The sequence below is a fragment of the Canis lupus genome, chromosome 25 (genome assembly GCF_003254725.2).
Source record: "Canis lupus dingo isolate Sandy chromosome 25, ASM325472v2, whole genome shotgun sequence".
In the NCBI taxonomy this organism is placed as follows: Eukaryota; Metazoa; Chordata; class Mammalia; order Carnivora; family Canidae; genus Canis; species Canis lupus.
The window spans coordinates 46,277,185-46,301,401 of record NC_064267.1 but is presented as its reverse complement, the minus strand read 5'-3'; the positions used below and the strand labels follow the sequence as shown (position 1 = coordinate 46,301,401).

Below are 24,217 nucleotides of genomic sequence, written 5' to 3'. Positions count from 1 at the left end.
GACAGTACACGGAGCGGCGAATTAAGGGGTGTGTGTGTGTGTGTTTTGAAAAGTAACGGGTAATTAAATACCTAAGTGTTTTCTCTCCCTCCCATACACGACAACGTACATCCAGGGGACGAAGAAAGTTCCTTCGGAAAGGACTAAATAAGCCCGGACCCTAACTGCGCCTTGTCTCACGGAGTTTGCGGATCCTCTGGCTTCCTGTAACCAACGCCTGGAAGAAAGGACCGTGTTTTGAGTGGAACTACACCCACATCTTCTCTGCTGTGGGATTAAGGCAATACACATTCTAGCCTATGACACTGGTCCTCCAAACACACCGTCTGCCAGCGTCCTCTTCCTTTGAAGAGAAATAACGAAAACTGAACTGGATTTCCTTTGCAAAGTCTTGGAGAAGAAAGCAGGACGTGTCTATTTTATTTCCACGAACTAGGTTAGAGAGTGATGCTTGGTAGGAAGCTCACCGGGGCGCTGAAGGCCCCACCCTCCATGCGGGGTGTTGGGGGGAGGGAATGTGGCTTGGGGTCACTGGGCCTGGGACCCAATCCGGGCCTTTGGAAGACGTGTGGCTTCCGGAGCCTGAGACTCTTTCCCCAACGGGCTCTGGTGAAGATGAGGTTCTCTGATCATGTCCTTAGCATAATGATGCTTACTCAGCCCAAGGTAATAAGGACTCACAAAGGGTGATGCTAAAGTGGACATCTCCACCCCCCTCCTCCTGATGTTATTTTCCCCGTGGCACTTATCATTAATCAATATATCACATATATATATAAATGATAGGTTTACTTATTTATTTGTTGGGAGGGGGCTGTGTCACCCCCATTAGGGTGGAAGCTCCCTTAGGGTCTGTTTTGCTCACAGCGGTAATCCGGGAAGACAGCCTGTCACATGGCAGGTGTTCAGCCAATACTCGGAGAATGAATGCTCATCTCCCATGCACACGACAAAGAGGCCATATCTGTGTAATGGGGTCAGGGTGTTTTCCTTGGCTGTACCGTGCTATACAATTACCCCAAAGAGAAATCTCTCAACAGTGAAGGCAGGGGAGTGAATAAAAACAGCCAAGTCACAGGGAATGCCTTTTGAGCGAGGGGTGGGGAGGAGGATGGGTCAGGCTGGGGTCAGGGGACAACAAAAGATCTCTCTCCCTTTGTTTTTGAGCCATGGGCTCCAGAAATATAAGCCCCCTTTTTGTCTCTTTGGCACCTCTAATGAAAATGTCACATAAAAATTAAAACCAAATGAAAGTCAGAGAGCTTGCCAGCTATTAAAATCTTGTTAGAATCCCTCAGAAGTTATATCCCTATTATGTTCCCCAGAACAATCCCCTTAGAGTGATATTTTTAAAATTAAAAACCAAAAGCTATTAAGCGGGCTTTGTAGATAGCCTAAGAAAATGTATCAATGCAAATTATCGCTTTAGTTTCACCAGACTGAGGAATAAAAATGGTTTCACTTAAAATTCCAGGCACTCTCCTCAGCAGAGAAGCGGTAACGTACTGCACCCCGAGCATCAGGCTCCTGCGATGGGAAACGGCGCTGCTCCCTGCCGGGCCGCCCGGGGAAGTGGGCTCTGGTGTGAGCTCCTGCCAGATGGGTCCCTCCATCAGTCACTGTCACAGAGCACCTGGGGACCCCCGGAGGGGCGTCCACCCCCTCAAAGGCAGGAGAATCCTTATCAAATCCCAACTTAATGAATTCTGGGGAGCACTGCCCAAGATTCACAGCTATCCTTGATTTTAATACCAAAAAAATAAATAAAAATAAAAAAAATAAAAAAATCCCTGCATGTCAGGGAGTTCAGTGCACTGAATAATCTAATTTTTACCCCTTTGCCTCAGTTCTGGTTAATCAAGGGGCAGAGAACTTTGCAGCAGATGTTTTGGCTGGAATAAATCACCACCTTGACGCCCGGCTGCAGTGCTGCCTGGGGAAGTGGGTCCAGGGTCTCCGTGGGCATCGAGGCCTCTCGGCTCACCAGCCCCAGCTCGCATCCCGGATTGTCCCGTTTGTCTTCCCCCCACAACTGGGGTGTTCTGTTAGGACCCTAACACCTCTCGGGTCATCGTGATTATTTAAAAAATTCAGCTCTCTCAATTCAAGAGCCCAGCCCAAATCCCACAAATGATGCTCACGTGTCCCAGCTTTCCCCATAATTAGCTCGCCTATAAAGTAAGAGGACAATGCCCACGACTGAACAGTGAGAAATGAATGGTCCCACCATTTACAGCAATACCTGGTAACGCCGCCTCTCTTATTAATAAAATTTCACAACTTCCTTCTCCAATCTGTTCGTGTGAAGAACATTTAGAGCGATGCTCAGGGCTCCGAGCATACAGCACAGACGGGAAGGGAGAGGTTGAGGATAAAGTGAAGGGAGAAGAGATTAGGAAGAGAGAGAAACGTGGTACGTGTGGTTTTTAGGACATCGGGGAAGAGGGTCACATCATTACCTGGGATACTGCGGTTTGGTTCAAGAACTATTTATTTAGCACTGACATTGTGCCGGGGCTAAAAACATAAAGGTCAAGATCAGCTCCCACTGCTCAGTGTACCCGGGATGGCCCAGCGGGGAACCATGACCCCTTGGGGTAAATGCCGTAGGGAAGGCGCCTAATGACGACGATGCTGTATCGCGTGGCACCAGGAAGCACCTACCACGGTCAGAGTAGACTTCTAAGAAGAAAATGACCCACTAGTGGGTACCCATTCTCACTGACTCCGAGGCTCAGGGCGATTAATCCCAGGTTCACCTCGAAAGCAGGGGCCAGCAAACAACGGCCCCTTTATTGTTGTTTTAATAAAGCTTTATTGGAACACAGCCATGCCCGTCGCTTACTGTCTTCTCCCTCCTCGAGCTGCAACAGCACATAATAGCTGTGATGGGACCCTTAGGGCCTGCAAGGGTTAAAATATTTCCTGTGTGACCCCTTACAGGAGAAGCTTGCTGACCCTGACCCCAGACCACCTTTTCCTCTCTAACAGTTCTCACTATTTCCTCGGCTGACCACTCTCTCTCCTCGCCCCCCAGCACCCTACCTCAATGTCACCAAAACTCTCAAAAAGAGGAAACATAAACACATCCTGTATGAAAAAGTTGCATTACCAAGGGGAACATTCAAAACCTCCCAATACACCAAATCCCCTCCCCCAAAACCCCCAAAACAAGTGGTTATTGCTTTAGGATTGGATTCACCTTTGACGAAGTTTAGAGAGCTAAACTTGAATTATCTGGATGGGAACTTGGCAGCCTTTAAGGCGGAGGAGTCCTTGGGTCTCAGAGCACTTGCAAATCTGTGCCCCCTGCGCCCAGCCATGGTTGTGTCCCCATGAGCTCACCCTTCTTCTTTTTTTTTTTTCCTAAGATTTTATTTATTTATTGGGGGGGGGGGAGCACGAGCTGGGGGAGGGGCAGCGGGAGAGGGAGAAGCAGGCTCCCCGCTGAGCAGGGAGCCCGATGCAAGGCTCGATCCCAGGACCCCTGAGATCACCGCCTGAGCTGAAGGCAGACGCTGAACCAGCCGAGCCACCCAGGTGCCCCGTGAGCTCACCTTTGACATCATTAAAGCTCGCTTCTGAAAACCCCTCGCTCAGGTCAATCAGGGTCCCCTCGGACTTGCACCGAGGGAGGCCGCTGGAGTTGGCAGCTCGGATCCGTTGAGCTGCCATCTCGAAAACGCTCTTCCTGGGAGGACGGCTAAGGTTTCATCTCCTCCTCCGGGTGTCCCAGCGCTGGCTGAAGCTCTTCTCAGGCAACCATGCTGCCCGATGGGGTCGACTCGGCAATGTGCTTCTTCCTGCAGGCGGGGGGAAGAAAACACGAGAATCTCCCTTGAGCAAGTGAAACATGGGCTGAAGAGTGATTTTAGGGGAAGTGGGAATCCTCTTTCTCCCAGAGGCCGCGCCAATAAAGACAGACCCACGTGACCTTTCCTGGCCCAGGAGAACAGAGTAGGGCTCACCCCCTGGAGCCTCTGTGCTCCGACAGCCTATCTCCTCCTGTTCTGCTGCTGCGCAGGGCCTGGTGTCTCCACCCCTTTGTCCTGGGGCACGATGGGGTTTGTGAAATTTGTGAAATTTGTTCTAACACCTGGCCAGCCTGTTCATTACAGTGAACGAGGAGGACCAACAGGATCTGCACAGCCCACGTAGCCAGTTTTGGGGTTCAGGAAAGGAGAAATGAATCTGTCTGCCCAGGCAACGGCTGGTCCCTTATAGGCACGGCCCCAGCTGCAGCTGCGACACCCGGGAGAGCGGCGCTCAGCGCGCGCCCCTTGAAACCCCACCTCGGTGGGGTGAGAGGGGAGCGCTCCATGCCCATGCTCCCCTGAAATCCTCCCTGTCTCCCCAACAAACGACCATCCTGGATAAAATACACAGGCTGCTTTCCTGCCTCTAAGTCATCCCTGCGTCCCGTGCGCAGATGAAGCCGTGATATATGCACCCGGTGTTACCAAGCCGGCGCAAGAAGGTCCCGGGGACAGAGCACAAGAATCATGACGCCAAGGCCTGTTTCTTTCCGGAGGCATTTGGGGGGTTCTGGAGATTGAGACATGACTGGCTGTGGGCAGGAAAAGGAGCAGCCAGGAGCCAGGACTCAAAGCAGTGAGTCCTCCACGCTCTTCGAGGGAAACGGGGAGACACACCCCGGCCGGCAGGGGCAGAGAGCAGCCCGAGGCCAGGCGACCCTCACTCCCCCCCTCATCGCGGCTCATAGAACCCGGGCTCAGGTCCCTCGCGTCTTCCTTCGCTGTGCTCTGCAGAGACAGCTGGAACGTGCTGGCCCAGCTGCGCCGCCTTCACTCCTCAGAGGCACCTCCCAGTGGCAAGGACAGCCCTGTCCTGATCGATGTGTGTGAATCAATAGGATGATTCATGTAAGACGTACGTCAATGTAAGATCGACGACTGTGGACCCCCTGCACCTTGGCCACCCCAGCCAGAGCCCGCCAAGCAGCCCCGGTCCTGGCTCCGAGCAACCCACTGGCAATGGCTCCAAGCAGATTTCTTTCCTTCTCTGCCACACACCACCACATCCTCACTGGGATGCTCTTGGAGAGAAGGGGGCGTGGAGCTGGACGCAGAGCCAGGCAAGCCTGTGGCCCAGGGTGGGAGCCTGCGGGCACCAGGATGCAACCCAAGCCCACCTGCCGGGCAGCCCGGCTTCAAAAAGGAGCCGTGATATTAAGCTCCGTCGCTGAGATGAGAGAATGAGAAAACCCTTTGGATCTGAAAGACGAGTCCCGGGATCCCTGGGTGGCGCAGCAGTTTAGTGCCTGCCTTTGGCCCAGGGCGCGATCCTGGAGATCCGGGATCGAATCCCACGTCAGGCTCCCGGTGCATGGAGCCTGCTTCTCCCTCTGCCTGTGTCTCTGCCTCTCTCTCTCACTGTGTGCCTATCATAAATAAAAATTTAAAAAAAAAATTGGAAGATGAGTCCCACTTTCTGGAGAGAACCAACACAGAGAAAATGGGACTCGTAGATGGGGAGCAGGGGGGCGGGGAGGACAGGCCGCGGGGAGGGGGCCTTTAGGATGGTCCTGAGCCCATAACCTGTGTCTGCAGAGTGGACTTTCAAATTTAATGATGATTCCTTACCCCAGATTCTAGGTCGGACTGTGCCTCCCGGGGAAGCAGCAGACAGACACAGCCAAAGAAACTGGGGGGCACAGGGGTGGGGAGGGTGCTGTGAAACCTGGCTGGCACCCCCTGCCCATCCCATGAGAGGCTCCCCACCTAGTGCAGAGCTGCTCCGAGGACTCGTGAGCACGAGGCCGAGGACTCCGGGTCGTGCTCAGGCCAAAGGATGCTCTTCCTACCGAATCCACCCCACAGCCCTCCACCCACGTGCACGCCTTGGGCTGGTGTCCCAGTTAAGGACACACGGACCCCAGCACACGTGTGCTTTGGGAAAAGGGGTCCAGGAGTTTCCTGGGAGAAACCATTCTGCCCAAGCTTCAAGAATGACCCAGAACAAAAAAGGAGGGGCAGCACCTGCCATCCCACCTCCTCTTCAATGCATGTTACCTGATTTCCCACTCACAGCAGGAAGAAATGATTTCACGGAGGGTTTAAGAGAAAAGCCGAGATGGGCATCATCATGAGGCATAGCATACTGCCAGAGGTGGCTTCACTCCCACGCTGGTGGGGCCCCGGGGACCCCGAGGCCGGCTCGGGGAGCCCCGTGCTGCAACACGGAGGGGCTGGAGAGCCTGGCTACTGCCTGCCAGAGGGAAAGAGGAGCAGCTGTGCTGGTACTGACTGGGCAGGAGAGGCCGTGGGGGCCGGTGCGGGGAGGGCGCGGGATGCAGGTGCAGGTGGCGATGGGCAAGAGGCCCCTGGGCGAGCCCCAACTCCCTCAACGTCCTGTAGGGTAGGTTGGTGAGGTCGGATGAGGCTGATGTGATCCGGGGATGGGGGAGGAGGGGTGGACAGTGGGAGCCAGTTGTGCACCTGAGACACCTACAGAACACGCCAGGGCTCTCCAACGAGCACCTGCAAGAATCTGGAGGCTGGCAGATAGACCAGCAGATAAACACGCTCAGAGCGATGTGATTCTTGCATTCCCTGCCACGACCAAGAAGGTAGCTTGGGGTGAACCAGGGCCTCAGGGGAGGGCAAGGAGAAGGCATCCTCTGCATCTGGATCACTGTTTAAACGTTGTTTACTGTTGATGGGGACGTAGTTTTTACCCCGAGCCAGGGCAGAGCCAAAAGGCGTGTTAGCAGTTCCACAAAGAGATCTGCAGTCCTTTTAGAAGCACAGATACCCCCCCCCCCAGGGGGTGCCGTTCAAGGAGCAGATAAGCCACCAACTGTACGGTTCTGACAGCCTCACGTTATCATCAGCCAGACCGAAGCCGAGCATCAACACCGGGTGGCCGCCGAGCATCAACACGCTCATTCATGCAGCCTCTTCCGCGGGACGGGGGGCGTTTGTCCCTGGTGCTCAATGCCCTGTGTGAAGCCCAGAATGGCAATCTTTCTTCTGGGACAGCGGGGGACGGTCCTCAGACAAGTCCTGACACTCACCACTGCCCCTTGGGGATGCTATTTTACAGCAAAGAGGGCAGACTCTCCTCCTGGAACCTGGAAGCTTCCCTGAGGAGATACCATCAGGGGGACGGCTCACAGAGCAGCTGGGCACCTCCACCCACCCCAGAACCAGGCGCCGAGAGATCTCGGGAGGTTAACTCGCCCGGGAGGCGGCGGCCAACACCACGCTCCGTGCTCGAGCACCCTGCTAGGCGCTTCTTTCCAAAGCCGGAGTGCAGCAGGCCTGATTCCTCCCGTCGCCCCGTCCATGGGGCCCTCTCCTCTCAAAGCTGCCCTTCCAGGTCAGGTCACTGCCCAGCTCCAAACTCGGCAGGGTCGCTCACTGCTTTTTTTTTTTTTTTAGATTTTATTTAGTTATTCATGAGAGACACAGAGAAAGAGGCAGAGACACAGGCAGAGGGAGAAGCAGGCTCCCTGCAGGGAGCCCGACGCGGAACTCGAACCCAGGACCCCAGATCACGGCCAGAGCCGAACCCGACCTCAACCCCTGACCCCACCCCGGGCGCCCCTTGCTCACAGCTTTCAAATCAGTGAGGTTCGATTTCCCTGCCCCGGCCTTCGGAGTCCCCGTGCGACTCGGTTCCCACCTGCCCTTCCAGGCTTGTCACTCACCTCCACACCCACGCGAGTCGGTGACCGCACACGGGCCTGCTGCCTCTCGAGCGTGCCCGGGGCGGCTGGGCGTCTGCACCCTGAACACACGCCCCCCCACCCGCGCCTCCAGGGAAACGGTCCTCTCCCTCCACCCTTCCCGCCCCACCCGCCTCCCCACTGGCCTGCACGCCTCCCGGGTGACTCATGTGCTGGGCCCACATCTGCAGTCCGCGTCCTCGAGCTCCAAATTCGAGTCGCCAGAGCTCGAGGAGCACGGCCCCTTGAATGGGTCCCTGCCGTGTGCGAAAAGCCACGGTGGGGTAAGTGACAGCGACGCTCCGACTTGCTTTACAATGAGTGTGTGAAGGTTCGAGACTGTATCTGGTGGTGCCTGATTCGACTGCTCCCTGTTACTACATTTGCTGCACGTCAGGCTGCCTTCCCTCTGCATTTTCTGCCCTTTACCCTATTTTAATATTTTTAGATTATTTACTACTTTATTTTTACTCTTCTCCTAATTATGTACATGGTTCAAAAACGCCTGCAATCAAAGAGACACTAGGAGAGTAATATCAAGGAACATCTGTCACCTGCCTTCCCAGACATGGATCAGGAATGACGTGCAGGCGTCTCCCTCTGACTAGGGAAGCTCTAAGGAGCCACAGGGTTGCACGCTCGAGCAGCACAAGGAGACGCGGCCCGGTTCTTGCTCAGTTGACAAGTGACCCCCGGACTCCAGACCCAGGTCACCGAGGGGCCCTGCAGGGCTGACAGGCGTCCGTCCTGAACGTCCTGGGTCCAAACCCAGCTCGAGCCCCTGCCAGGCTTCACCAACTCAGTCATGGCTGAATGGCACATGCAACCAGGCAAAAGCACCCCCCGACCCCGCCCCACCACACACACCCCGGTCAGGACCTGACCTCCGCCCGACCTCGGCACCCCCACGGTGGCAGGCATCAGCTCCTCCCCGCAAGTCCACCGTACCCGACTCTGCCCTCCGGGAGCCCACCCCTCAGCACTCAGAATGTTTCTACAAGTCCCAACAGTTCAAAACCCTCTGAAAGCTGCTTAGTGCTTAGTGAGCTTACAGTGACCTCAAGGCCCCACACTGTGGGTCCTGCTGGCTCTGTGGACCCTTCTGAAGTGCTTCCTCAGGGCCTTTGCACCTGCTATTCCCACACCTGGGAGGCCCATGCCTACATATTTCCCAGACGCGATGCCCCATCTCTATCCAGGGCCTGCTCAAATGTCACCTAATCAGCAGGGACAAATGTCAAATGTCTCCTCCACTGACATCCCTGATTCCACCCTCTTTCCCTACTTCCCTTATCAACACGACAGATCACGTGCTTTCCTGTCACCAGCCCGATTTCTCCAAGAGAGTGTAAGCTCTGAGAGCCACAGGACTCACTCTGCTTCCGTTCCTCCTCTGCTGTGAGACCTACATGGACCATGAAGGACGAAGTCTATTTTTAAAATATTTAAATATTTATTTGTTTATTTACATACTTATTTGAGAGAGAGAGAGTGTGCACAAGCGAGTGCACATGAGCAGTGGGGAGGAGAAGCAGGTTCCCCGCTGATCAGGGAGCCCGACGTGGGACTCGATCCCAGGACCCTGAGATCACGACCTGAGCTGAAGGCAGAAGCTTAACAGATTGAACCACCCCCGCACCCTAAGAATTCTATTTTAATAAAGACAAAGGCGGGGGGGGGGGCACCCGAGTGGCTCAGCGGTTGAGCGTCTGCTTTTGGCTCAGGGCGCGATCCCAGGGTCCTGGGATTGAGTTCCGCATTGGGCTCCTTGCGGGGAGCCTGCTTCTCCCTCTGCCTGTAATCCCACAAATAAATAAATAAAATCTTAAAAAAAAAAAAAAAAGACAAAGGTGGGGCGCCTGGGTGGTGCAGTCAGTTAAGCCTGTGACTCTTGATTTTGGCTCAGGTCATGACCTCAGGGCCGTGGGATCAAGCCTCGCATCGGGGTCCACGCTCATCGTGGAGTCTGGTTGAGATTCTCTCTCTGTCTCTGTCTCTCCCAAGAAATAAAATATTAAAAAAAGTAATAAAGATAAGAGCTTCGGAGGTATTTTAACAGGTATCGCTGCGATACTCTCCTCTAAAGAGCCAAAATCCCCAGTGAATGTCTAGTGCCCCCCCAGATGGCCTCATGACTTGATTATACAAAGCAGGATGAATTCCGGAACCCTAGCCTCTGGTGGGAATCTAAGTTACACGTTCCTAACGGCTGATGGGTTCCCCGGGGTGGGGGGTGGGGGGCTACAAGTCCAGCCGCCCTGCCCTCCACTAGGGTCGTGCGCTGCTGCTCTCCGAAGGGCGGGGGCAGCCCCTGCACGCCCCCCCATCCTCCCCAGGCCACGCCTGCCCGCGGGAAGCCCCCCTCCACCCCTTCTCTAGCAGTCAGGTCTGGGAAGACAGGAAGGGGCATTAAAGCTTGCTTGTGCCTGACTCACAACTAATGAGTTTTTCTTTTCCTTAGTATAAAGGCTGATTCATGCGCGGAGAAGAGCCCGCTCCTAGCTCCTCCCCGGGAACCAGAGGCTGGCCTCCGCACACACAACATCGCTGGACACGCACAGAATTGTTCACGGACTCCGGTGGCCAACTCGGGAGCCGCTACACAGCCCCTGGGCCACCTGGGCCCGCCCGCCCCTCGCCTCGGACTCGGGTGGCTCTGCCGACGTTCCACCCGAGAACGTTTCCAAAGACAAAGGCACCAAGGAAGAAACCAAAGAACCTGAGCGTCTGTGGGGTGCCAGGTTCCCCGGGGGCCCCCGAGCGGGGGGCGGGGGGGAAAGCTGCTGGGTCTGGGCCCCGCGTGCAGGAAGCACGGGGCCCACAGACCGCTCCGGGCTCCTCCCCGGCGAGGTCTGTCCGTGCCTCATTGGAGATGACTCATCTCCGCATTTGATTTTAATTTCTGGAGTAAGAGTGTCGTGTTGATTGCATCAGATTTCCTCCGGGTTCAAAAGCGAGCATGGGTTTCAACCCGCTCTGGGTGATTCCAATCACCAGACTGTCGACAGAAACTCCATCCCGTCTGCTCACCTGGCTCGCTCCCCAAACAGCAGCAAGCTCAGAGAATCAAAATAATTCAAAGACGCCCTCCCCGGCTGGCCTGTCCCCCCGCCTGCACCCCGTAAGCAGCGGCCGGGAGCCCACCGACCCCGGGCCTGGACCCCCGGGGCCAGCCGCAGAGAAACCGGCCACATGCCCGCCAGCCTGCAGGCCCGTGGGGGCTCCCAGCTCTCAGCAATCACACGGAGGACCCCGCAGGGGGAGCCGGCTGCGACCCGGCCAGGCCAGAGGGCGCCTCTGTATGCTGCCAACGTCTCCAACATCCCTTCCCTCGGAGCCAAACGGCCCTGGAGGCCGATTCCTCAGCCTGCAAACTCCCAGCTCTCTGCATCCTGACCCTTGCCCCGGACCGGTCTGGGCAATACCCCAAAAGGACAGCCAGCACGTGACTGGTGTCCCCTTTCCAGGCCCACCCCCTGTTGGCAGGGACGGCCCTGGCTCCCGTTACGAGGACCAGCCCCAGCCGGGCCCAGAGAAACCCGAACCTTCCCACCACCCACCGTGGCAGGAGGCTTCCTACCTCGGGAGTCTCCTCTCTAGAACCTGCTGGGCGCCCCTGTAGCCCGAGACGGAAACGCTGCCCTGCGGCCTCCAAGGAGGGGGCCCCGAGGAATCCGCTTCATTCACCAGGGTCTGGAGTGAGCTTCAAGTCTGACGACGGAGTTTTAGTTTTGGGCGGCGGCCTGCTGCCATTCAGAGCCCCCAGCAGGCCGGCTGTGAAGATCACGCACCCCAGTCCCGAGTCCATCCGAAGAACATGGGCATCCCCCAGGCAGGGGGCCCCGTCGTCTCCGTGAAGACCCTCGGAGCCCAGCGTCCAGGAGCAAGGCTCTGCGCTCAGCAGAAGGGAGCAGCAGATGCGTCCAGGGAGGCCAGGCCCGAGGCAACGCGGAGCCTAAAGCTTGGAGGAGAGAGAAGGTTCCGTGCGCCGGACACTGGGCTGGGGACATGCACGCACTCAAGTCCTAATCTGCTCATCCAAAGCTCAAGAACCACCACCCAGGGCCCTGGGGGCGGCGGGGGTCCCGTGGGCGCGGCGTGCCCACACGGGTCAGCACTTCTGACTCGCTGTTTCCACCCCCCGAGGGGTGAGGGCTGGGGGAGCCAGCAACACCGCGGGAGGTTTCACGGGCCAGGGACATCGGAGGACCCTCTGGGTGCGGGCCGTCCCAGGGCCCGGCCCCCTCCCGGCCAGCCGGGTCCAGCCCCACAGTCTCGGCTCCTCTCTCTAGGCCACAGAGGACCATCCAGACCCCCCGGCTCCCACTTCCAGATGCTCCGCACACGCACCCCCGTGCACACCGCATCCCACGTCCCTTCGTCTTTCCCGGACTCTGGCCAAACCCGGCTGCTTGCCCTTGGTGTCCCTCCCAGCCACCTCCTGAACCCTGCCACCCCCCACCCCGACCCTATCTCAAAGACCTAACAGGGCTCCTACTTTCTCACCCATTAAAACCTGCACATCTGCAAAGGACCCCGTCCCACGGCGCCTTTGCCAACGGAACCCCATCTCTGTTCCGAGCCCCGCGGGGATCCACCCACCGTCTCCTCTGGGCACCTCTGGGCACCTCTGGCTCTGATCCCCAGCACCACAGCTGTCACGACGCACGCGGTTTCTTGGGTCCCTAACAGGTGCTACACTCACTTCCTGGAGAGCTGGATACGCGGCTTCTCTCGTGGCCCAGCACTTGGCCCACGCTGTCCGGCGCCACCTGCTGAACGGACAAACGTCTCACCCGAGCAATTATTTGGCACCGCGGGTCACCGGGGACCACCAATGGTGCAAGCGGATGGAGGAGCTCATCCCTTCCCTCTCTTGCTTGCCGTGCGGTGTCGGGCGCGTACAGGACCCTGCCACGGCGAGGAGAACGAGGTGGGTCCCCCTCGTGGGTCCCTGGCGCGACGAGACGGGAGCCCGCGGACACCTCGCTCCGCCCGTCATACCGTGTGTGCTCCGACGGCTGCTCTTCATCTGTCCCATTACCCGCGGCTGAAGGAGGCGGGGAGGTCACGCCTCCGGCATGGGGTTCGGGAGGCCGGGCGGTTTGTGGTCTGCCCCACTGAGTCACACGGGAAGGCCAGCACCCCCCGTGTGACCGGGCTGGCGGCAGACAGGCTGTGAGGTGGGCCTTGTGATCAGCCCGGCGAGAAAGGCTTACCAGCCCTGGTCCCCTGCCAGTGACCTCGGGAAAGACCGAGGGTCATTATCTCCGAAATGGTCTAACGGCAACGAGAAGGGAGGTCCAGTCGCTGGACCGGGGCTGCTGCTCCGGGGGGGGGGGGGGGGGGGGCGGGGCTCCCCTCCCACACCCTCAACGAAACGGCGAAACACCCGCACTAAAAAGCAGCTGTGATTTGTAGATGTTAGTCATCGATTTACTGTCTTCCAAAAAAAAAAAAAACCTAAACTCAACCCAAATAGATACTTCTCTTTAGATCAACACATTTTTTTTTTTTATAACTGAAGTTTATTTAAGGAAGTTCTTTTAAATGAAGCAGCTTTCTATTGCTTTAAAGAGGAAGCCGGTCTATAAGAAAAACCTTCCTTAGACACGCGGAGACCTTTTCGAGTATATGTTAACTTAAAAATGCCTTTTAAAAGCTCACGTTAGGGACGCCTGGGTGGCTCAGCCGGTTGAGCGTCTGTCTGTCTGCCTTCGGCTCGGGTCATGATCTCGGGGTCCCGGGATGGAGCCCCGCGTCCGGCTCCCTGCTCAGCTTCTCCCTCTTCTCCCTCCCCGTCCTCTCATGCTCTTTCTCAAATAAATAAAATAATTTTAAAAAGAGGTCCTCTTAGGTAGCACTCTGGGAAGCCAACGCTTGGCTGGTGCCACCCATGTCACAGATGAGTAAACTGAGGCTTGTCTGGTTTTAGCGAGAGGGGTGTTCCCCTGAGGTCTGTTTCTAAGACTCAGATTCAAAGGCCAGACTGAGACAAGGAGGGGACGGGGCGCAGCTTCCAGGGTTCTCCGCCGCCCGCCGCCCCCGACCGCTCTCGTTGATGACACACACGCGTGCCATGTGTCTGAGGCTCAGACCCATGTATCCGGGGGTGGACAGAGCCAGTGCCCCCCCCCCCCCCGCCCCGCTGGCCTTTATGCTCCAAGTAACCCAGAAATGCAGGCTGCCTGACGGGGGGGAGCGTGAGAAGGGAAAGCCAGCCCAGCCTCGTGACCGGGCTCGCACCGAGAGTGCCCTGACCCCGCTCCCCGCGGGAGCCAGATCGCGGCTGCTATAAACACAGGGCCGGTGCTAGAGACCATCCTCCTAACCCGACTTCCTCGGTGTTCTGGATTATCCTCTTAGGACGGCTTTCTAGTAGAGGACGGAGCGTTGCCAAACGTGTTCCTGGAAAGTTCCAGCAATATGGACTCTCGGCAGCCGTGGGTGCCTGGCCCCTGCTCCATCACGGGGTCACCAGCAGTTCCAGAAAAGCCCTGCTCACGGGACCAGCGGGGAACAGAATCCCGAAGTTCCAAGTCCTATCCTCTGGCCGTGACACTCAGAAATTTCTCAGACACCTACTGCTACATTTTTTTTCTTTTTAATGAAAATCATTATTTTATTTTTTCAAAGATCTTATTTATTTATTCATGAGAGAGAGAGAGAGAGAGAGAGAGAGAGGCAGAGACACAGGCAGAGAGAGAAGCAGGCTCCATGCAGGGAGCCCGATGCGGGACTCGATCCCAGGACCCTGGGGTCACACCCTGAGTCAAAGGCAGATGCTCAACCGCTGAGCCCACCCAGGCGTCCCCCTACTCCTTCTTATTTCCTGTTTTAGGACCATGATTTCGTATCCTTTGCTCCATTACGAGTCTACAATTTCACGGTCCCCGCTGCAAACACCTGCCCCACTCCGCTGCCCGCACACAGAGATCCATCTGCTAACTCGATCAAGTCTCCGTTACGCAGCCCCGTGAATCTTTCCTTCGTGATTTTGCCTCGAGACACAGAGAGGCCCACCTCCGTGAAAAATCGGATAAACATTCACATCTATTTTCCTTTATCTAAAAAAAAGGGGGGGGGGGTCTGCATGCCGACATGAACGTACAGAACTTATTTCGCTGCTCAGCGAGGAACTTCACGAAGTTCCTTACCTCGGGGCAAAGCAGGGGCCCGACTGCGGGGACGTCGCCCCGATGCCTTCTGCACGCGGGACGTGGGCAGCCGTGCGGGTTTGAATCGGGCCTCTTCTGTGTCACTGGTCTGCATGCTCTGAGAACCACATGGGCCCCAGTTCCCGTGGTGGTTTGACCACATCTGCTTCCCTGGTAGGACTAGCACCTTTATCTCAAAGTCTCTTATCAGCTATTTTCACCTATTTTTTTCCCCCTTCTACATGACCTTTAAAATAACTGAAAATTAAAGTAATTGGATAAAACGTCTTCCCCCCACCCCCAGAGGCAAGCAACCCCGTTGTCCGGGCCCTGGTGAGAAGGGACACCCACCGTTATATACTTTATTCTTTTCTTCCAGAAACATGGTAGGTCTCATCTATTTAAAAACGCGCCCCAGGGCGGTGGGTGTAGAGCAAAGACCGGCAAACTCTTTCTGTAAAGGAACAGAGAAGAAGTTGGACTTTGGGGAGCCACACATTCTCTTGTCACGAGGACTCCATTCCGCCCTCAAGTCCAGGCAATCCTGCCTCCGGAGTGAGCTCATCTGACCCCCTCTCTCTATTGTCGGCCTCTAGCTGAGCACCTGCTCTCTCCCCTGGTCTCCCAGCTCCCATTCCCCTCACCCCCCAGCCCCAAACACACACGGCTAAGCCCTCTCCTTCGAACAGCTGGGGGGCCTCTTAACAAGTTAAGTCTCTCCTGCGGCATCTCCCCATCTCCCTGCGCTTAGAATAAATCTATCCGGCCAATTGGGAGTCCGTTAAATCTAGCCTCCCGCCCTGGACTGACCGATCTGGCCCAGCCCAGCCCTCCATGACCTCCTTTCCTTCTGAGTATATTCATTTTCCACGTGTAACTCATTTCTGCCCCAGGACCTTGGCACTGGCAGTTCCCGCTGGCCGGCAAGCTCTGTCCCCACAAACTTCACTTTGCTGACAGCTTTTGCCACTCTGGTCTTGCTCAGTGCTTCGGGAAGGCCCCAGCTAACCGCTCGCTCACCACCGTGGCCACACTCAGCCGGATCTCTCTGTGCCTGACTGTCTCCACCCACAAGAGGAAGGGACAAGAGTATTGAGGGCTTGCACAACAGATGATGCCCACACACACCGTGCACAGGGCCTTGCGGCACAGGAAACGGTCCACAGAGGCAAGAAGCGATGCTGTTACCATGACCCAGTGCCCACACAAGCCCCGTGTTTGCACAGCAAGTGCTCTGAGTTTGTGCAAAACACATCTTTTTTTTTTTTTTTTTTTTTTTTTTTAACACGGCCTCGCTGCTTCCCAACTGCACCACTGTGGTCCGGAACGCTGAGATTTTGCTGCAGCAAAGAATTGCATCCAGGTGGGTTCACAGGTGCTTTATTAAAGGAGCCGGGATCCTTTGTCTATCAGCCACTAATCGCTTCCTGAGGTCTACCTCCGCTGCTCTAACCCCGGGTTCCGCGGAGTGAGGGTTTGACAGTACTCCATGCACCTTACTTCCACGGCTGGAGCTACCGGAGGCCCAGCAGGGAGTTCAGGTTTGGGGAGGACACTGCCAGTCGTGCACAGCAACACGCATCTTTTGGCGAAAACCTAAATGCCACCAGGCCAGGGGGGGATGACACCGAGAAGCCTTATCGATATGTCCCCATTTTTCTAATACCCCCCTGTAAAGAGGTTGCACTGAGCACGGGCCCCCTTGAGATGGACCCACCTCTCCTACCTGCAAATATGACCTTATTTGGAAATAGGATCTTCGTGGAAGATCGAGGTCGGATGAAGTGATTGGGTGGGTGGTGGGTGGTGGGTGGGTGGGGCTCGTCCACTATGACTGGTGTCCTTATAAAAAGGGCAAGTTTGGACACAGAGGGAGATCACATAAGGACACAAGAGGAGGTGGCCGTCCGTCCACACGCCAAGGAGAGAGGCCTGCAACAGCTTCCCCCTCACAGCCCCAGAGGGAACCAGCCTGTAGACAACCAAGATCTCGGACTTGCGGCATCCGGAACCCTGAGAGCGAATTTCTATTCTTTTCGGCCGCTCGGGTTGTAATACTTTGTTACGGCGGCCCCAGGAAAATACACACGTGTGTCTCTCGATCCGTCACATCTCATTAAGACTGGAACGCCAAGACATAAAACAAAAGTCAGGCTCCCAACACAGAGAGCCACGGCCGCTACTGAAAAGTGTGACCTTGTTTCCACACTTCTAGAACATTCCATCCTAGGCTCCCGAACCACCAGGCCAGCACTGATGGCCGCTCATCTCACACTCCTGAAGGAATCTGATGCTGGCAGGTGACGCATGGGTAACTGGACTTGTACATCCTAAGCGTTCCTATAAAATTCTCGCCAAGTCACCTCAGGGCCCTTGCAAAGGCTTTTCCTAGTGGCGTCCAAGTAACTGGGGCTTTGCAACAAGCTGCTCTCACTAGGACGCTGGAGGTGCCTGGGCATCGGGGTTAACGGAGAACATGCTGGGACCCTTTGAAAATAGGAGGCGAGGGCAGAAATGGGAGGGCGGATAGAATGGTGGCCCCTCGTCCACGGGCAAGGCCGGGGGAGGGGAGGCTCCTCTCGTCACCCAGGGCACCACCTCTGGAGCTGGCAGCCAGCGTCAGGTGCCTCCAGGTGGGCCTGAGCAGGCTGGAGCCGTCCACACCACCTGACACAACATTCAGGAATACGAATCAACACCCCAGCGGCTCACGGCGGCTGAGGTCAAATGCACAGGCAAAAAAGCCCAGACAGAAACTTCCAGCAGCTGCTAGGAGCTGAAGCCCCCTCGACTCGGCATTTAGGGCTTCAATGTCTTCTGGCCCAAACTGGAGCTCGCCTTCACTGATGCATCAAGAGACAGTGATTCTGGAAAAAGACCAGGGAAGAAAGGGCTCTCCGGGAACATCTGCTGTTCTGGTGAGGGGATGGGCCCTCGCCTCCCCCCGGAGGCCCCTCTCTGCGGCCTGGCACGCCAGCGGGGCCTCCCTCCCCTCTCTCGGAGCAAGGCTGCCGTCTGCATGCTCAGCAACCTGCCTCCAGCCCCACCATGCACCAGCCCACGGGGCCCTTGCTCGCTCTTGCACACGTGCTGCAGCTGCACCATTAGGTGATCACTCGTGTCTTCCTCCTCCCCCCTTGGACCACGGTGGGGACTGCACTGGGGCCACGGCACGGGGCCCTGGGGTCGACCTGAGTGTAAAGGCCAGCTCTCGCTGTGCGCTCCGGGCCCAGTTACTTAACCTCTCGGAGCCTCTGTCCCCTGCCCTGCCAGATGAGCACACGGCAGGCGCTCAATGACCACCGTCCCTCACCGTCTTCCCTGCAGAGTGCAGACATGTGGGTTGGGTCCCCCCAACCGCTCTGAACCGGGGACTCGATTCATGGTCTCCCGCAAACCACAAACCACAAACTCTCTGCATTTCCACTCGGAAACGTCATTTACTCACCACTCCCTCACCTTGGATGACCTCCCGTTTAATCAGCGGTGCCCCTGCCTCCAGCTCCTTTCTATAAAACGGGGATAAAGCTACCCACCTCTGCACCCGGGTCGGGGTCCCCCTCCTGGCACGTTAACCCCTGGACGCGATCATCCTTGTCGCGTGCCCTGGAGGATGCATCCCTGGCATCTCCCCACTAGGAGCCAGGGGCGTCGCGCCACACCCATGCACCTGTGCCCCCAAGGGCTCCCCACAGCAGCTTCTCCACCCTGATGCTGATGACAGGCACCTCTGGAGGCGTTGAGACAATATGTCCCAATCCAGAGACAGGTCAGGGCTCTCACAAAACCCTGATGCATGGATAGGACAGGATCACCGCACAGCCCGGGCCTGCTGCCACCCGCCAAAGAACCGCCTGCAGTCCCTCCACGTAGAGCCCCGATCCCATTCTCTTCCCTTTGACTGCAAACGGCGGGCTGCGGGGTCCCCGCCTGGCCTCCCCGAGGCCCAAACTTGACCTGTAAGAACCCGGCTCCTCTCCAGCACCCTCTAACCCCGTCACCACCTGCACCTCATTACTGGGAAAAATCCTCACTAGTTCAACCCCAAGATACCATCCTCATCCCTACCATCCCCCAAGTGTGACAGTCTTCATGACTGGCCCTGCCTGCCTCAGTCTACCCTCTGGTCCTCCGTGGGGCGTGCTGCTTCCCTTGCCTGGAAGGCTCTCTCCCCTGCCTCTGCTGGCCAAACCCTTCAAGCAATACCTCCTAAGCTGCTCTGCTGTCACTGACCAACCCCCACCCCAGCCCCCCGCCCCGTCACAAAGGCACCCAAAAGCAGCAGCACCTTCCCGGTGTTAGACACTGGCCCTGAGTCTACACACCCGCCACCCTCAACTCTTGGAGGGGGACTTCTTTTGCAGTTTTGCACAAGACACGCAGGGGCCGCAGACCCCGACCGCCCAGGTGACGTGAGCTCTGTGACCCTGTCTTGAAAAGATCAGCGTGTGTCCTTAGAGCTAAGGGACACAGTGGGGCCTCACGGAGCAGCCCAGGTGGCCTCGGGAACCCCGGGCCCCTCTCCTGGGGTGGTGACTTCGGTGCTCAGATGAGCCTGCCATCCGCCTGCAGAACAGCGCGAGCCACACTTCCCGGGGTGTGAGTGTGAGCCGACCCACACTGTAGAAACACACAATCAAGTAGTTGGGAAAACTGTGTATCACGGGGCCCGGAGGGCCCAGCAGCACACAGCCTTTCATTTTGAGAAGTTGAACCCGCTCTTCAGGGCTTTGCAGAAACCCAGAGCAAAGGCGAGGTAAATATGAAGAAATTCAGATCTCCTTGAAGGTGGGAAGGGGGCACACGGAGGGGCCTGCAGGAGGAGTCGGGTCCCACCCACTCGCCCACCTGCCCAGTGCCTCCCACTCCCACCACGGAGGGAGGAACCACTTAAGAGCCACCTGACTGGGGGCACCTGGGTGGCTCAGTGGTTGGACATCTGCCTTGGGCTCAGGGTGCGATCCTGGGATCCTGGGATCGAGTCCTGCAATGGGGTCCCCGGAAGGAGCCTGCTTCTCCCTCTGCCTGTGTCTCTGCCTCTCTCTGTCTCTCATGAATAAAAAAAAAAAAAAAAAAAAGATCCACCGACTGGAAGCATGAGGCAGAGCCACCCCTTTGGAACACTTCACGTGCACCACGTGGGGCAGTTCCACCCCCTGGCACACACGCCCAAGAGAAAGGATGGGTCTGTCCATAGGGAGGTGCGTACAAGGGTGTCTGCGCTGGTTTTATTCATAATAGCCCCAAATTGGGAATGACCCTTGTGTCCACCAACAGGAGGATGCACGAACGGTGGTACATCTCACGGCACCACTGACAGGAAACGCTCATCCATGCGACAGCACAGAGGAACCCCACAGGCATCGTGGGGGGACAGAAGCCGAGCACAAGAGAGGACACACGTCACATGACGTGCAAGAGCAGGTGAAATGGACCTCCAGAGACCAGAAGAGCGGTTGAGGGGGGAAGGTGGGATTGGTGGTGGTGGTGGGGGAGGGGGGGTGGAGAAGGTTCCCCGGGGACGAGAATGCAGCTTGATGGGAGCGTATCACGCAGGTGGAAGCGTGTGCCCAAGCTCACGTGCCTAGGACCTACCCACACGTGTGGGTACAAGACCAGCATATGAGGAAGCAACCAGAGCAGAAACACGGAGCTTTGCCCAAAGTCACTAACTAATCACACGCAGAGCTGGGCTGAGGACGCGGGGCTCCAGGGCCCAGCCTGGGGCTCCTTCAGAGGGAGCTAAGCCCCAGCATGGCACCTCCCAGGCCAGGAGAGTTCCCCTGCAGTCGACAGGGTCCTCCGGTATCACCTAGAATCACCTGCGGCTGATGGCCCGAGCCCGGCCCGACTTGCCACATCCATCAAGGGCAGCGGTCAAGGTTGAGGGGTGAAGGCTCCCTAACCACAGACAGGGGCTTACCTGGCCAGCACGGTTAGCATCCCACACCCCACACGGCCCACGCTGTCCCGTGGGCGGCACCACCCTGGGCTCGGGAGGCTGGGACACGGTGGGTGCGTCTAGAACAATCACCACAAACAGGGCGGCTTTAAACGAAGGCGCTGCCCTCTCCCAGGCCTGGACGCTGGCAGTCTGAAGGCAAGGTGTCACGGGGCCACGTCCCCCCAAAAGCTCTAGAGAAGATTCTTTCCAGGCCCCCCTCTCGGCTTGTGGGGTCACAGGCAATCCCTGTCTCTCCGCGGCTTGTGGGTGCTTGTGCTCCACACGGCTGCCTTCGAAGGACACCCACCACTCATGGGGTCGGGGCCTCCTCCACTCCCACAGGCCCTCGGCGTAACTGAACGGAGACCCTGCTTCCAACTAAGTTCACGTTTCGAGGTTCTTGGTGGACGTGACTTCTGAAGGACCCTAGTGCGCCTTGTCCATGCAGGTAGGGGGAGGCCTCAGGTTGGCTCCTGTCCGAGCAGCCGCGTGGGCTCCTGGGTCCAGCAAGCCCGGCCTCGCGCCCACAGCGGGGTCAAAGCAAGAGCCCATGTTCCTGGAGGAGCGGGGTCACCCTCCTGGAGCATTTAGGTGAGAATACAGCAGGTGAGACCTGACAGGGAGCTCTGGTTTCTCCTGCAGCTCCCGCAGGAAGACTTTGGGGAGCCCGCTCCTAACTGGCACCCTTCTCAACCGGTGCAAACGGGAGCCCCTTCTGATGACCTAACTGGGTCACCCACCGCGGGGCACGTGCTGCGATGCAGGGGACAGTGCGGGACCCGTCTGCAGAGGCCGGGGAATGCTTCCCGTCCCAGTCACCGTCCTTGCTGTCTCCTTCGGCCGGCCGTCCCTCGGGGGGCTCCGAGCAGCTGCCAGGGGCTGGCCCAGCTCCTTAAGCCAGGAGGCGTCGCTCTGAGTCACCGCCTCCTCTGCGGTCACCAGCCCTGGCGCCCAGGGCTCCCCTACAATAGGACCTAATCCCTGGACTGTGACTATATTTAATTGCGTGTCTCTCCCGCCAGGCTGTCACCCTGGGCCGGCAAGGACGGTGTCCTTCGGCAGCCCCTGCAGTGCCCGGCTCACGGAAACCATCCCTCGGTAGATACGGGAACCAGCGGAACGGGGCTGCCTCTCCAAAATAAGACACCTTTTTTTTTTCTTTAAATTCAATCAGCCAACACATAGAACATCATCAGTGTTCCTAATCCATCAGTTGCCTATAACCCCCGGTGCTCATCACATCCCTGTCTCCCTAATGCCCACCCTCCCAGTGACCCCGTCTCCCACCCACCTCCCCTCGAGTGACCCTCCGTTTCTTTCTAGAGCTAAGAGTCTCTCATGGTTTGTCTCCCTCTCTGATGACTTCCCATGGAGCTTCCCCTCATAACGGTACCTTCTCGGACTCATTTCGCTCGGCGTGCAATACCCTCCAGTTCCACCCACGTTGACGTAAATGCCGTGTTCGCCCTTTCAAAGCCAGACTTATGTTCACAGCCTGCCTGAGGTCTGTCCGGCACAGACTGTTGTTCTGGAAACAACGGAGGTTCTGGGAGGGGGAGTCTTCCCTAAGTCAACCGTGTAGGTACGGAGACCTGCCACGTTCCAGGGCAGCAGCTGCAAATGCACAGCGAGAGGCCAGACCCTTCCTGCTCCGAGCCAGCTCACAGAAATGCTGAGGTCAAGGACGTGAGCTACAGCAGAAGCAGGCGACAGCACACCCACAGCCACCGTCAGCAGCCGGGCGGTCTCCCCCGGAAAGATGCACTAAATCCGGCTGGACTCCCAATGTCCGTGAACTTGACATGTGGAAACAGGCTCTTGGCAGATGTCGGCAAGTTAAAATGAGGTTTTTCTGGATTAGGGTGGGCCCTAGATCCAAGCCCAGGAGGGAAATCTGGATGTAGAGACCCGGACACACACAGGGAAGCCAAATGAAGAGACACAGCCCCCGGCCGCCGATCGGGAAGACTGGGGGGAAAAACGTGGACGAGGCAAGGATGGGTTCTTCCCTGGGACGGCGGCCCCGCAGCTTCCAGGCTGGGAGAGTTGATTTCTGTTGTTTTAGGCCGTGCAGTCCTTGGTCACCGTTCCACGGCCCTGGGAAGCGGCACACACACGTCGGACCCTGCGCGTGTGTCAGGCACTCTCCTAGGGGCTTTCCGTGTACGCGTTCCTCAGACAGACGACTACTGTCTCCACTGTACAGTCGAGAAACTGAGGTTCAGAGAAGCTAAGCAACTGGTCCAGCTCCCGAGAGGCAGCGCCGGGGGTTCCAGGGCCCACGGCGGGAGCCCACATGCCCTCCTCCCGAGGCCGGTGTGAGCTGAGCACAAGGACCAGAGGGATCAGCTCATTTCTAGACAATTCCAAGAACACGAGCTGCCTCTCCACCTGTCCCACTGGGCAAACAGCAGCCCAGCCCCTGGAGACCAGAACGGGATCCCCAACACTGTGCTGCTGTGGCACAGCTAACAGGATGCTCAGGTCGCTGCTCCTATTTTTTTATTCTCATTTTTTTCTTAAAGATTTTACTTATTTATTTCTGAGAGACACAGAGAGAGAGACAGGCAGAGGGAGAAGCAGACTCCCTGCAGGGAGCCCGATGGGGGACTCGATCCCAGGACCCCAGGATCACGCCCTGGGCCGAAGGCGGCACTAAACCGCTGAGCCACCCAGGTGCCCCTTTATTCTCATTTCTTTTTTAAAAAATGTTTTTCCTTTTCTATGTATCTTGTTTAATCCGAGCACAAATTAGCAAACCTCGTGTGACTCCTTCTCCGTCTGTCTGCAGAGCCGCTGTACAAGCCTGTGCCAGGTACTTCCACTGACCTGACAGCTTCCTATGGGGAGAGGAGTTCACCGGAGGCTCTGGAAGCCAGGCCCACGCCTCTCGGTAATTCACGGCTGGTTCTCCCAGCAGTTCCAATGGGGACACAAGGAGGGGCCTTGCACGGGGAGCACGTGACCTGTGCCAACGGCAGCTGGGGGCAGCTCTTCTTTGGCCTCCGTCTATAAATAAGAAGTACCTGAGGAGGTTTACTCAATGCAGAGGCTAAGAAAGAGGATTGGGTGCAGAAAGAAACCACTCCTGAGTAGAAAGGGCACCGTCTGGAAGTCTCTGTCCTCTGCTTTGCTTATCGTGGCTCATGCCAGGACATCCAGCTGCTGCTTGTGGCATCTCCTCCCCGGCCCTCTCTGCCCTCTGCAGGGAGGCTGTGCTATCAACGGTGACACGACCCCGAGCGCCCAGGGGCCTCCTCCCCTACAGGACTGCTGGCCCCACCATACAGGGCTCTGCACTGGCCGGCGCTGTATCGGGGTGCAGCCCTCACCCTGCCCTGGGCTGGGACGGGCTCCCCGCTGCAGGCCTGGACACCGTTCTCGCTGGGGTTGGCAGGGAAGGCCACGCGGAGCCCAGGCCCGACG

General features: G+C 57.3%; 2 protein-coding genes across 6 annotated transcripts in view; one reads left to right on the top strand and one right to left on the bottom strand.

The window, feature by feature from the left end:
• SH3BP4 (SH3 domain binding protein 4) overlaps positions 1-24,217 on the bottom strand; it is an 83,336-nt gene that overhangs the window by 10,887 nt on the left and 48,232 nt on the right. For 3 of the 5 annotated variants that reach the window (XM_049101066.1, XM_025463523.3, XM_035719468.2), the window contains one exon: positions 3,558-3,803. In XM_049101066.1, the coding sequence (XP_048957023.1) occupies positions 3,558-3,675 (118 nt within the window). In that variant the 5' untranslated portion in view covers positions 3,676-3,803. Of the gene's footprint in view, positions 1-3,557; positions 3,804-15,198; positions 15,302-24,217 lie in introns of all 5 variants that reach the window. The other 2 variants (XM_049101067.1, XM_025463525.3) reach the window with 1 other exon arrangement.
• Positions 9,878-13,006, top strand: LOC112669944 (uncharacterized). The gene is made up of 2 exons (XM_025463526.3): positions 9,878-11,668; positions 12,383-13,006. Exons 1-2 carry the CDS (start codon positions 11,508-11,510, stop codon positions 12,870-12,872), a joined length of 651 nt encoding a protein of 216 aa, XP_025319311.3. The 5' UTR covers positions 9,878-11,507; the 3' UTR covers positions 12,873-13,006.